Here is a 14,248-nt window from a genome sequence, read left to right as displayed (position 1 = left end):
TCAAAATGGTCAGCATACAAATGTTCTTGTGCGTTGACCTTTTACAGGTTTTTTTTTTTTTTTTGGTTGGGGAGGGGAAGAGAGAAACATTTTTGGCTTTCAAAAAACTGTTCAATTTTTTGAAAAAAATCCTCACAGTTTGGGGGTTTCGCAATTCAGTTTTTCGCTGACACAAAAGTTCATAGGAAATTTTGGGGGGAAATCAAGAAAAAATTTACCCGGGGGAGAGGAGAGGGCATTTTTGACTAGCTCTAGTGATGATTCTCTAAGCTCCCATGGCACCATCCATCCAGTGGTCCCAACGGCCTCTGCAGACAATTACCTAACCCTCACCAAGTTCCCTGCATGGGCGTTAAGTACCACCAGACAAAGTCGTAGGTGTTGGTAAGTAGTTAAGGGGTCTGAGTTTCAGAAGGGCTGAGACCCACATCTCCAGGTGGCTTTTGCAGGAGCAGCAGTTGCACAGGACCTCTGAAAATGATGGCCTAAGCACCGTGTCTGAGTTCAGACGGCAAATTGAGGGCAGAGAACCCAGGAATCCTGGTGGCCACTGTCCCATTCTAACAACTGCAGTGCAATCACTGATTCTTCTTTCTGGGATTGTCAGAGAAGCAAACCCCCAGCTGGCTCCTGAGAGAAGCACATATCTCGAAGGAGTCCTGCACAAGATGAGCCGAAGGGTATTTATTCACTTCAGAGTTGCCCAGGCTCTTACCCAGGTGTCTCCCATAACTCCCATCCACACGCAAAACCCTCACACCCGACTTTGGTGGTGCTTGCAGCCAGGGCTGCCCAGAGGATTCAGGGGGCCTGGAGTCTTCGGTGGCGGGTCCTTCACTCCGGGTGTGTTTGGCGGCACTGAAGGACCCGTCGCCGAAGTGCAGCTGAAAACTCTTGTGGGGGCCCCTGCGGGGCCTGGGACCTGGGGCAAATTGCCCCACTTGCGCCCCCCCCCCTCCCCGGACGGCCCTGCTTGCAGCCTGAGCTATCTGCCCAGCCAGGGCTATTGGCTAAAACCTGAGTGAGGCTTTCATGTGGGCTGGTAACCTGCCCACTTCGCAGTGTGGACACAGGCTAAACCATTGCAATGCTGATTAGTCCTTCCTTCAGCGCCTTCCCGCGATTCCCTCCATCTAGCCAGAAGGACCAACAAGTTCTCCCACAACTCACTGGGAAAGAATCAGAGCAGCTCAGAAAACTGCAGCACAAGAAGCTATGGAGTGTGCCGATGACACACCCAGGGAAGCACAACCGCCATGAGGACACAGAGTCTCGGGTATGGCTTTGCGGCGTGACTGCTCACACCCAGGTGCCACTCGCCCAAGAAGACATACCCTGAGTGAAGGGGGCCCTCCGCATCTCAGACATCAGCACAAGGCCTCTGCACTAGGTGACTTGACATCTGCTGCTTTTAAGCCATGCTTCCCAGACCTCAGTGCAAGCTCTGGCCATTAACCTCTAACAAGCCACTGGGGATTTGCACAAGAGCCCCTCCTCAGATTTGTGCCAGGAAGCTCTGTAAGGGCAAAGGACAAATGCAAACAGCCAGGTCTCGAAGCTTCCTGGAATCTGAGCCACATTGTTCAAACCCACGCAGGGAGCTGATGTTTCCCCTTTAAATCTCAAAGGGCCACGTGGGAATGGGTGGTTAGGATGATAACGGGAATGGCAGCTCACATTGTCCTCGGGAGTGGATTTAATGCAGCTCTGTACCGAATACTAATGTGCTTTGTGTGGGCAGAACAATTGCTGTTTGCTTTGGGAAGGTTCATTGTTATCTCAAAGGAGCACCTGTGGCATTGCATGGTGCAGTGGATTATATTTCATGCACCCCATGGCAGAACAGATACACAAAGGTACCAAACGGGGTGGTTATCGCTCAGGCACAGGGGGATGGCATCCCAATCAGTCTTCCAGTGTGACTGAGACATGCACCTATTCTGAGTCATGAAGAAGTCTGTTTTTGAACATTGGTTGCTTTTTTAGGAAGCCCTTTCATTGGGGGACAGGTTTTACGATTTGCAGTGTTTGATTCTTTGCCTGGGAGAGAAGTGTGCGTGTGTCGTTTGTGTTAGATCCCACTCAAAGGTCTGGATCCTTGTTGAGTGAAAACTAATCTAAAGCTTCCCACCAAGGGAAGTCCCTTGAAGTCTTCAAATCCAGGCTGGATGCCTCTCTAGCCAAGCATAAGTTCTTGGGCTCAATACAGGGGAAATGGGGTGAAATTCTCTGACCTGGGATATGCAGGAGGTCAGACTAGATGATCGAACAGCCTTGGAATCTATGCACTTATGACTCCTAGGACTTGAACGATGGCTATGCCCAGCAAAATGCCTGTGTAAGACAGTGGATGAGTAAGCAGAAAGAAACAGAGCTGTAATCGGCAAGGTTTCTTCATCAACGTATAACCACCATCAGCTTAGTCATCACCAGGGATTAAACCCTGGCTCCTCAAAAAGCTTAGACCATGAGCCTCTGCAGCGGATGCTAAATGTCTATGCCACTTGGGTGCATATGTAACCCTAAGGAGTAAGGAGTCCCATTGACTTCCTGGATCAGAGGGTGGAGCAGGTCCCTGCAGAAAGGCCAGGGGAGCTGGAAAGGAATGGTGACTGTGTCCCATTTCCTTTTCCAGGCTGCCCCTTATTCGGGGTGAGCTGTAAAGTGTCAGCCCTGCCCACACAGCAGATAGGTTGGCTGCTGCTGTTTTCAAGCATTGTCACCCTTTACAAGTTTAGGTGCTTCTGTATGGTAAAAAGGAGGCCCTTTTAAACCTGTCCATCTGGGGTGCTTGCATACAACCTGCTGCTCTGGAGAAGCCCAGTAAGTCAAGCCACTGCTGCTCTGAAATGAATTTCATCCCCAGTGAGAGAGGCCTCTCTGAATTCAGAAATATATTTGCTGAGGACTTTGGAGAGTCCCTGAGCATCACATTTTTCTCTTCCTTCTGCATTCTCTCCTCTTTCCTCCCAAACTCACCTCTACTAAGGTAGAGCTGATATTAATGTTAGTCTCTAATATTTATGTGCAAGGGAACCATCCCCCTCTCTCCTGTTTTCTCCTAGTGACTTATGGAATGACCAGTACAAATGCCTATTACTACACCAAAGTGATGTCCAACCTCTTCCTGCATACCCCTTCAGACAGCGGGGTCTCCTTCCAGTCCATTGGTAGCATGGCTGAGTTCTGGGGGGTGAGTACAACCAAGTATGGTCCCCAGGTTCTGGGAAAGGGAAATTTTCCCACACTGATGCCATGTAATCCATTTCTGTGCTGGCCCATGTCCCTCTGGGCAGTGTCTGGTTGCTCCATTTGCTTCTGCCTGTTGATTGACTTCTGTGACTGTCCATGTTAGTTCACTTCCTGTGTGAACAGTAGAAATGTCACTGTCATTTGCACACATAAAATTCACCAGCCATTTCTAGCTATTTGAGCACAGGAATTATTCCCACTACTGTGTGGCCTAGAGGCCCTGAGATGAGAGCGCTGTTGCGCTAGGCACTGTACAGACACATGGTGAAACAGTCCCTGCCTCAAAGAACTTGCAACCAAAATAGAGAAGACAGACAAAAGATGGGAGAAAGGAAGTGCTATTATCCCCATTTTACAGATGGGGAACTGAGATGCAGAGAAGCTAAGTGACTTGTCCAAGGTCCCACAGGAAGTCTATAGCGGAGCTGGGAACTGGACCTAGAGCTTCTGCATCTTTCTCCAGTGCTTTAACAAGAAGCAGGTTCTGATTTATGTGTGATAACCACATGCCTAACCAGCTTGAAAATCAGGCCCTGGCTCTCAGCCTAGCTAGACAGCTGAGGGAATTTGATTGCAAGTCCCTGTAGCTTTCATCAGAATAACAAATAATGATGGAACAGGTGCATAGGATCCATCGGATTTCTGGTAAAGAACAAGCTGAGAAATGATATGGCACAAGCAGTGTGAATGCTGGTGAGACACCACAACCTCTTGTGCTGATCAGACACCTAGAAATAGCTTGTAACGAGTTGCCTTTGTCTGTCTCTGCCATTTAAAAGCCTACCATGAGCTAAGGATCTGCCTTTCCCCCACTGCACCTGGGCATTGGTTCACCATTTTCCATCCTATCCTCCCCTTTTCCAAAGGCATCCCCCTTCCATCTAACCATGATACAGCTGATACCACCCCACTATTTAGCAATACGGGGAGGGCAAGGGCATCATGAGAAGCTGACACCTGGTTGTGACCCCCAGGTGAAGACCCCTGCCCAGGGGCATCCCATTGGGTGGTTGCCTTGAGCCAGATGTCTGATTCCTCTTCTTTTGCAGTATGCCCAAGGCCCATTGCTGGATAGCTTGTACTGGACCAAATGGTACAACAATGAGTCACTAGCTCACAGCACCCAGTCCTACATCTACTATGAGAATCTGCTGCTCGGTGTCCCACGTCTGCGCCAGCTGAAGGTGAAGAACAACTCGTGCGTGGTGCATGACAATTTTAAGGAGGACATTTCAGGCTGCTATGATGTGTACTCTGAGGACAAGGAGGAAAGAGTCCCCTTCGGGCTCATCAATGGAACCGCGTAAGTGCACCCCTCCGACCAAACTCTTTTGCATTGGAAAATCTTTGATTGACTTTTGCCGGCACTTTGGCCAACTTTTGCTAAAATACCATGTGAAAGGCTAGTCCCATGGGCAACAGGATGTTGGGGGTGAGAATCCCGTGTAGGCCTGCAGAGTTCTTTCCCTCTGACTCCCACTGGCAGCGAGACCAAGTGGGTCCTGTTGGCTCCAGACCAAGGATATTAAGAAAGCTTCGGTGTCTCTCTGAGGCTGGAGCAGAAGAGGTTCCTGCTGGGAAAAACCCTAGGAACCTCCATGCTCAGGAGAAAACTTAGGTTGAGACTCTTGTATTTGTAGTTTAAGTTGATGAAGACACCGTCCTGAGAGAGAATATTTTTGGACCAGATGCAGTGAGGGCACAAAACCACTACTTCCCCTATAATATCTGTGACCCATGAGAAAGAACCAAGTCCCATAGGTCTTGATAGCCTGTTCTCAGCCCAACCCCAGATGTTAGGATCATTCAGTTAAGAACTGGGACTTCTGGATGCTTATCTGAACTGAACCAAACCTGCAAAACGTTTTGAAGTTCACCTGCTATTAGACTGTATGATTTCCTCACCCTTGGTTCGTATTAGGATACTGGTTGTGGAGTTGCCGTGTTATAGTCCTAGAATATTGAGATGTGATCATTTTGATTAACACTGTACGTGACTAGGTCAGTAAGGTGAACTTGCTGTATACTGGGTTATGACACTTGTCTGTCTGAATGCATTGTTCTATCTTAAGACAGTGGGAGAAACAAGCAGGGAAGCCACACAATGGACCCTGGTAAGCAACCTCTGAGCAAACACTTGCAGGGTAATTACAAGACAGAGGGGGAAACTATTAGTTTTGGGGATTCTATATCCTGTCTCCAGAAAGTTGCAAGGCTTGTTCTGCCAGTGCTGGGATTAGCAGGTCAGTGAGCCAGACACAGTTAAAAAAGTAACTTGGTCTTTGGGAAGCAGGGTGATCAAAAGGACTTGACCGTTTTTTTTAAAGAAAACTCTCCGTGAAGGGGAGGAGTCGGGGGAGAACTGGTTTGTAAGTTACAGGAAGAGACTGTCACGCACACCTGAACAGTCTTGGGTGGCTCTGCTGGAAGCTTAGATCTGCCAAGGTCCCCATGTGGAAGACGAATAGATCCCTGGTATGCTAGACATGCGCATTGTCTGTTCATTGTTTTCAGGTCTGTTCTCTCTCTAATGCTGTAGTTCTACCTAAATCATACTTTGCTTTAAAGAAGGCTGCCTGGTCATTGGGCAGCACCACTGTCATTGCTGCTGGAGGGAACAGAATGGCAGGCGCTGAAGGTAAATCAGGCCTGCTGCCTATTCGAGGGTGATCACAGGGGGCTGTGGCCAGGGCCCAGTCTGAGAGTGGAAGACTCGCATGATTCCACCCTGAGAAAGGTGACAGGTAAAGGCCAGCTGGGGTCAGCAGCATGACTAGTCCTGGGACGGCCAATGCCTTGTAGCAGTGGCTGTGATTGGGGGTCCCTGTTGTGTTAGGTGCCAGATAGCAACACAATGCAAGACAGCCCCAGCCCTGAAGAGCTTGCAGTCTAAACACTCCAGTGTGGCAAAGGACAGGAGGAGAAGTGGTTTGCCCCAGGCCACCCAGTGGGACAGCTGGTCCCCTGAGTTCTAACTCTGTGCACTAGCCATTGGGTCATGTTGCCTCTCAAGGGTTGCTTGTGGATTTCCCTGTGTAGGTGGAGGTACCATTCTGAGGAAGAACTGGGCGGCTCATCCCACTGGGGTCGACTAACCAGCTATAGTGGGGGAGGATATTACATAGACCTCAAGCTGACCCGGGAGGAGAGTGCGGAAGCCCTGCAGGTCCTGAAGGAGAAGCTGTGGCTGGACCGGGGCACCCGGGTGGTCTTCATTGACTTCTCAGTGTATAACGCAAACATCAACCTGTTCTGTGTGCTGAGGTAGGTAGAGAGCTGTGGAGACCCTTTCATCCTCAATCCCATCGCGTAGCACTGAAAATATGACATCCACACCCTGCCCTGCCTAGGTGCCTTTAATCCAAGGTTCTCCAACCACTTTACCACATTAATAAATTCAGCCCCTGTGCCCCACTGGCGGGTAGGCTCTTATCGTCCTCCAAGCCTGCAGCAGAGACCTTGAGTGACTTGCCCTAGGTCATATAATGAGCTAAAGGCCGGGTTGGGGAGAGAACCCAGGACTCCTGGCTCCTAGTCCTCTCTAATCAGAAGGGACGGAGGAGGCATGAGTTCTGACTTTCGAGGGGGGGTGACATCTCCTTCCCTGAGCCCCTTCGCCTTTGGTGCCAGCTACTGCCATGATTCAAGCACTATAAAGACCTGCAATAGATCACTGGGTGTACGATGAACTGAGCTCAATCTCTTCCTGGTGGCTGTGTCCAGGGCAGACAGAATTATGGGTCCCTAAAGTAACTATTGCCTAAGGGGAAGTATCATTTAGCTGGTAGCAAAGCACTGCTAGGAAAGTGCACACTGGCCAGCAATAAGTAAACAGTCCGTTATACAGATGAAAATTGGACACAATCCAAATAAACTCCTGTTACATTCTCATCCAGTCTCCCCAGGAGATCCTTCACCTGCCCAGATCCCACTCCCTCCAATGGGCCAGCAGTGTCTCGTTTTATCAGATTGGGGCCCCACTGTGCTAGGTGCTGTATGCATCCCTCGTGAGAGGCAGTGCCTGGGAGCAGTGGGAGCTGCTGCGTGTGGAGCCACTTTGAAAGTCTGGTCCCACCCAGGCTAGGGACTCAGGCCCAGGTCTTCATAGGTGTTTAGGGACCAACCACCCATTGAAATCAATGGGACCAGGCCCCTAAATACGTTTGAGGATCTGAGTGTCAGTATTATTGGTAGCTGCCACGCGGTTAATAAGGAGCCTTTATCTTACCACCATAACCACCAGCATTTCACTGGTCCCTGGTTCCCTTCTCCATGTGCACTGAGGCAGCGGAGATGAGTGAAAAAGCCAATATGTGTGCCTGACTCTCCCACACCCATGGGTTGGCAGGTGCATCAGAAGGAGGGGATGAGCCCAGTGCATTTCAAGAACATACAACAGTCTCATGGTCATTCTGGTTTCCTTCTCCCCTTCCAGGTTAGTAGTTGAATTTCCAGCCACCGGTGGTGCAATCCCCTCCTGGCAAATCCGCACGGTGAAGCTCATCCGATACGTTAGCACCTGGGACTTCTTCATTGTGGCCTGCGAGATCATCTTCTGTGTCTTCATCTTCTACTACGTGGTGGAGGAGATTCTGGAGCTGCGCATCCACAGGCTCCAGTACTTCACCAGTGTCTGGAACATCCTGGATGTGGTGGTGATACTGGTGAGCAGGGGTGGAGGTGGGGCAAAGATAGAAAAGCAAAAGGAAAGTTAAGAGCAGGGGAACTCGCCCAGACAAAACAAGAACTGGCCCAGACCTCTGCCCTAATCTCAGACTGAACCACTAGAAGGAGACAATCGCATGCACTAAGGCTGTGACTTTCAATAGCAGTTAGGTGCCTTTGCAGATCTCTCCTTGAGCACGTGCATGGATGGATGAGGAGCTAAGCCAGTGTGTTCCTACCACCTCCCTGTATTGCCAGTGCCTCCAGCGGAATAGCCCCATGGACTGATATTAAGAAGTTCTCTGACGTTTTTAGCCCCGGTCCCCAGTGAACCTGGAGGTCCAGCGGTAATGCAGGCTGTTTCCTCTTGTCAGCTGTCCATCGTTGCCATTGTGTTCCACATCTTTCGCACCATCGAGGTGAACAGGCTGATGGGAGAGCTGCTGAGGCACCCTGACATCTATGCAGACTTTGAGTTCCTGGCTTTCTGGCAGACCCAGTACAACAACATGAACGCAGTCAATCTGTTCTTCGCCTGGATCAAGGTACCGCATGGGCTCCTGTGAGAGATTCTGCCACCTGAACAGCACATGGGGAAAGAATCTAGCAGGCCACAGTTCAGGGGCTCTAATCTCCCCTCCCCTGGTGTGGACAGAGAGGAACAAATGCAGGTGGTAATGGGGCAGGCTAAAGGAGAGGAATATCTCTGCCTCGGGTCCCACTCTCTGCATGGAATCCCTGCACACCACGGGGTCTGTGCTCCGGAGAGATGGGGTGCTGGGAGCTGTGGCATAGAAAAGGGGAAGTTACGGTGTTGAGCACCATGTAATTTTATCCCAACTATAGAAAAAAATCCCCCAATGTGGAAATGTTTAATTCCAATTGTTTTGCAACGAAAGGTTTAGCTTCTCGATTCAAAATGACTTTTCCTTTTGAAATGTCCTTCAATTTTATTTTTGTAAAAAAATAAATGTTAAGACCCTCCCAGCCACCCCAAAAAATTCCCCACTCGAAATCTGCCCATTAGAAAAGCCAATTCCCACAGGTGGGGGCTGGATGGAGAAATCAGAGCCCAGGCGTCAGCCTTTCTCCTGGAAAGTTCTGCATCCACAGCCCTGGAAAGACAGGTCGTCTTATCTGCACAGCAGACAAGACGTGCAGCATGGGAATTTTCCACAAACAGCCCGACCCTGCCCTGCTAGGATCTGCTCTAGGACAAAAGGGAAGGCCAGTTTCCAGACCCACTCGATCTTGGCACCTCTGCTAACGTTTTCACGGATGATAATTGGAGCCGATTTTTGTGGTGATTTTCCTGGCATGGACACACTAGGAGCTGGGCTGAGACAACCAGCTCCTTTCACATCAGTCCCCCAACAGCCATCGGCTGGTAATGACCATCGGTCAGTGCTGACCTTGCTGAATGACCATTTCAGACTCAGGCAGCGACATGCCTTTGGTACAAAGCCAACAGGTTGTACTCTGTATTCTATGCTTATCTGGCCCTCGTCGCCTCAGTCAGTAATGCATTTATCCTCACAGCACCCCGGGGTGGTAGGGCAGGGCTACTATCCCCATTGCACAGATGGGGAAACTGAGGCACTGGGAGACTAAGTGTCTTGCCTAAGACTCACACAGGAAGTCTGTGGCAGGAACTGTACCCAGTCTCCCTTCTGGACACCCTAACCATTGGACCATCCTTCCTCTCTACCTTCTCTTCTGCCCTGCTGCATTGTTTCTTGCAGTGATACCATTAACTTGGTGTGTGCATGTATATGAGAGATGTCCACATCTTACCTTACCCCTGTCTTTTTCCCCCCTAGATATTCAAGTACATTAGCTTTAACAAAACAATGACCCAGCTTTCCTCCACGCTGGCTCGCTGTGCCAAGGACATCCTGGGTTTTGCCATCATGTTCTTCATTGTGTTCTTTGCCTACGCCCAGCTGGGCTACCTTCTCTTTGGGACACAAGTGGAAAACTTTAGCACCTTTATTAAATGCATGTAAGTGTGTTTCTCTCTCCTTTTCCCTTCCCCGCTCACTGTTTCCTGCCACCCTTCATTCTCCGGCATCAAGTGCAGTTCTTCTCTGTGAAGACACAGATGGGCAGTATCTTCTCAGCAGACTCGTCCCTGCGTGGGTTCAGAGTCACAGCTGCTTGTTTTAGTGAGACACCTCAGTTGTCACTGCATGTCAGTCCCTGCAGAGCCAACGCAGCTGTAGGAGAAGGAGCTGGCTCCTATTCCTTCTCATTCGTCGTCAACAGAATTATCAACTGCATTCCATTTAATAGACATGAAACTTTTTTTTTACCACCTTGAAAGGAAGCATTTTGGTGGCCCTGAACTGAAGTTGTTTGCAATTTTCAGTCTTTGGGAAATTTCATGATTTCAACTTTTCAGGGCAGAACGAAAACAGATTTAGAGATGTTAGACTCCCCCATGGAATGGAAATTCCATTTTCCAACCAGCTCTGGCTCTCCCCAGCCTTGCTGGCCCCAGTACACCCAAGCACGGTGGGTAAATTCCCCTCTAGATCCATACTGAGCTACTCGGCCCCAGCTCCAGGTGGTGTGCACTGAGCCTCCTGGCTGTGTGGGTTTTGTAGCAGGTGGGTCCTTACTTGCCTCTTGGCTACGTCGATTAGGGAAAGACTCGGGGCCTGATCCAACATCTGTGGAAAGACTCCCATTGACTTCAAAGGGCTATGGACGAAACCATTAATGAATGATCTAACTGCACTAGTTCAAATGAGGGATCCCTTTATTGTCCCCCTAGCAGGATGATCTGTGCTGCACATGACCTGCACAAGGGCAAATTCAGCTCAGTTACACCCAGGCAGCCATACTGCAGTCATGAGGCCGGGAGGGTGCAAGTGACAGCAGCCTGCAGCTCAGTGTGTGGGCAATCACCACAGGGATTAGAAAGGGAACTTGGCTTGGGGATTTGTTTGTGGGCTGGGGAGAGAAAGAGATACAGTGATCACAGAGCAAATCCCCTCCTCCTCACACCCCCTAAATAAAACGGGGAGGAGAAATCACTGATTCATGCTAGAGCTGGAAATCCAGGGGGTTACTCCCATTAAAATTACTCAGGAAATGAGGGAGGAAGTGGGATATTTCACTTATATTAGGAAAAACTAACCCCTCCGAATGGATTCCTTTGCATCCACCTTTTCTACATCCCTTCTTGCTGAGGCTCGAAGACTCCAATTCTGTGGCTTCTAGTTTAAAGCAAAAGTCACAGCTTTCACCTCTAGGGCTCCACTCCAAATCCAGTCCAGCCAGCGGCCTCTGCCAGCTGTGTCCATCTCACTGGACAGCTGCTCAGCCTGTGCAAAATGCGTTTGAGGGCCTCAGTTCCAAGTGGCCAAATGTCCACAGGAGAAAATCCCCCAACCAGATTTGCACTGAGCCCCGCTGGCTCCAGGGTGGGCTTGGCTAGCACATGAGGTTGAATTGGAACATGACCTCAGTCATGTTAATTCACATGATGTTTGCAGTCAGTGTAGATGGAGATGTATCTAACATCATAGCAGCAGCTCACGGTTAGCTCCGGTTCTAGTCTGACTTACCCCGGAGCAGATGACATGATGCTAGACAGGATGGAATTGTAGGTGAGTCGTGTTACTTCACTTGACTCTTCAAGGTCCTGTTCTAACACTAATGTCTAGTGAAAAGCTTCCCTCTGTGGTTGAAATTGTAGACGGGTTTTTACACAGAGCCATGCCATGCTAGCCAAACACTGCTATGGACTCCCCCTTCAGGGGCGCACAGCAGAGTTTTATTCCACAGACCTCAAGGGAGAGGAAAACCTTGTCTGTAACTGTCAGGGACCCAGGGCTGCCTGGCTGTGGCTAGTGAAATTTCATCTGCATGTTGGATGGGGCCTCACTTGGCCTCTTGTCGGTTGCTTCAATAATCCCAGCTGTAGGAGACTGATCTGGATTGTCTTTTAGCTCACACACCATCCACAGCATTGCTAATCATATGCCTGTTGCAAAATCTCTGAGTCACAGCCTACAGCTCCGTTGCACCTTAACTGCTGTCACCTACACCCTTCTAATCCCATAATATTGTTCCTAGAGGCATGAGAACTACACACAATCACCATCGTTGAAATTTTCAAGGCCGGCTATGGGAAAACAGTGGGAGGCAGTGTTGCCTGGTGGAAGAGGCACTGGACTGGGGATTGGGAGACCTGGGTTCTATTCCTGGCTCTGCTACTGGCAGACACTGGGCAGGTCATGTCCCTGGCTTGTGCCTCAGTTTCCCCATCTGTAAAATAGGGGTAATGATACCAACCTCCTTTGTAAATCACTTTGAGATCTCATGCTTTTCAGCTGCAGATCAGAGCTATTATTATATGTATGTAAATCCATCAGACAGCTTTGACAGTCTCAGGCCAATCGTAGCGCTCCATTCGCCATGCTGATCAACGCAGTGTGGGCACCTCCTGCGAAACGAGACTCAACTCAACCACTAACATGTTGGCAGAACAAATGGTTTGCTCAGCTCTCGCTAGCACTGTAGACCCATCTTATGCAGAAATCTAAAGGCAGGAAATGCATGGACAGCCAATGTGATGGAAGGTGCGCAGGTAAATACGTTTCATGGGCTCAGCCCTGTGCAAATGGCCAGTGAGTCGTCTTGAAGTGTATGACTCTCTAATACGTGTCAAGCTGTGTTGCCGATACACTGCAGGCGCAGTGCTGACCTTGGGCTCTTTCCGTTCCTAGTTTCACCCAATTTCGGATCATACTTGGCGACTTTGACTACAATGCCATTGACAACGCCAACAGGGTGCTGGGGCCCATTTACTTCGTCACCTATGTCTTCTTCGTTTTCTTTGTGCTGCTGGTAAGCAAAAGGGGCTAATCTGCCTGCAATGATTATTATTGTTCCGTGCGTTGCAGCAGTGAAGACCAGACTGAGGTCCGGGCCCTGTTGGGCTAGGTGCTGGACAGACACACAGAAGGAGACAGACAAGCACATTATTAACCTGCCCATTTTGCACATGGGGAACTGGAGCCCAGGGAGATTCAGGCCCAGATCCACGAAGGGACTTGGGTATTGCCAAGGTGACATGGAATCCATGAACCCTGGGCTGGGTGTCTAGGCTCCCTATGCAAGGCCAGGGGGAGAGATCCCTTCTCCTCAGCAGGTAGAGGGGAATTGAACCAGAGTCTCTCACATGCCCTAACCACTGAGTGAAAGGTGCTAAGGGAGGCTGCCAGCTCCTTGGCTCCCCAGACATTGTGTGGCATTAGGCACGCTCAGAGCATGCCAATTGGATTGGACCCCAAAGGTGAGATTGGCAAGAGTGCACTTATCTTCACCTGGCCTGAGGCTCACGCTGGGGCCTGGACGTAAGAAGGGCACCCAGGCGCCTGCCTGCGCCAGCGGTGTGCACATCCAGAGGCAGAAACGTAGGCACCAGCAAGGCTGGGTGGCAGCTAAGTTGGGGGTTCATGCGTCGCAGGGCTGGGATGTCTACGTTTTTGTGGATTTGGGCCCAAGGCCACAGAGGGAATCCTGCAGAGCCTGGAATTGAATCTGGATGTCCTGGATCCTAATCCAGTGCCATAAGCACGAGCCCCCCCTTCCTCCCTAGAGAGCACTGTGCTGGTCTATGGTCACCGTTCCCTCGCCCCGGGCCCTGTGTTTTCAGTGGGAGCATCACCGGGTGTGAACGGCTCTGTTTGTCTGATCCCTGCTGACAGATACTGTGCTGAGCAGCAGTGTTGCTGTCTGACTACAGAAAGTCACTTACAAACTGCTCCTTCTGACCTCCCCACCCCAAACGCTGCCACCGCCCCGGGGCCATAAGGGAGGAATAGAGCTGGTGCGGGCAGGCCAGATGGCTCAGTCTGCTTCAGCTAGTTTCTCCTTTCTCTAGAACATGTTCCTGGCCATCATCAACGACACCTACTCAGAAGTCAAGGAGGAGCTTTCAAACCAGAAGAATGAGCTGCAGCTCTCAGACATCCTGAAGCAGGTTGTATAGAGCCCCATCACCCCCAGCTCGCTTTGTCCTAACACACCAGAGAGCGAATGCGAATCCACAGATCCCAAATTCACATGAAATGTACCAGAGAGGGGCCTCCACCAAGCCTCCAGATCCATCCCAGGGGGAAGGAGGAGTTCCACATCTGGAGCCAAACATGGCTGGCCCTGTTGGCCAAACTCCCAACATCCCTGAACTTTTGGGGTCTTTGAGAGCTGGGTCTGCGTTTTGTGGCTTGAGCCTCTCTCTCCCTCCAGACTCCCAAATTCCCAAGCAATAGCTGCCACCAGTGCTGATCTCTCTCCTCTGTAGCATGCTCATGGCCAC

General features: G+C 50.3%; 1 protein-coding gene across 2 annotated transcripts in view; it reads left to right on the top strand.

Moving 5' to 3' along the window:
- PKD2L1 (polycystin 2 like 1, transient receptor potential cation channel) overlaps window positions 1–14,248 on the top strand; it is a 53,512-nt gene that overhangs the window by 8,663 nt on the left and 30,601 nt on the right. For both annotated transcript variants that reach the window (XM_075130701.1, XM_048859012.2), the window contains exons 3-10: window positions 3,066–3,193; window positions 4,302–4,555; window positions 6,292–6,516; window positions 7,688–7,916; window positions 8,292–8,462; window positions 9,738–9,919; window positions 12,654–12,774; window positions 13,814–13,912. In XM_075130701.1, coding sequence (XP_074986802.1) covers window positions 3,066–3,193; window positions 4,302–4,555; window positions 6,292–6,516; window positions 7,688–7,916; window positions 8,292–8,462; window positions 9,738–9,919; window positions 12,654–12,774; window positions 13,814–13,912 — 1,409 coding nt within the window. The remainder of the gene's footprint in view (window positions 1–3,065; window positions 3,194–4,301; window positions 4,556–6,291; window positions 6,517–7,687; window positions 7,917–8,291; window positions 8,463–9,737; window positions 9,920–12,653; window positions 12,775–13,813; window positions 13,913–14,248) is intronic.

This window comes from Caretta caretta, chromosome 7 (assembly GCF_965140235.1).
Source record: "Caretta caretta isolate rCarCar2 chromosome 7, rCarCar1.hap1, whole genome shotgun sequence".
In the NCBI taxonomy this organism is placed as follows: domain Eukaryota; kingdom Metazoa; phylum Chordata; order Testudines; family Cheloniidae; genus Caretta; species Caretta caretta.
The sequence above is the reverse complement of the archived record's forward strand: the minus strand, read 5'-3'. Positions and strand labels throughout refer to the sequence as shown.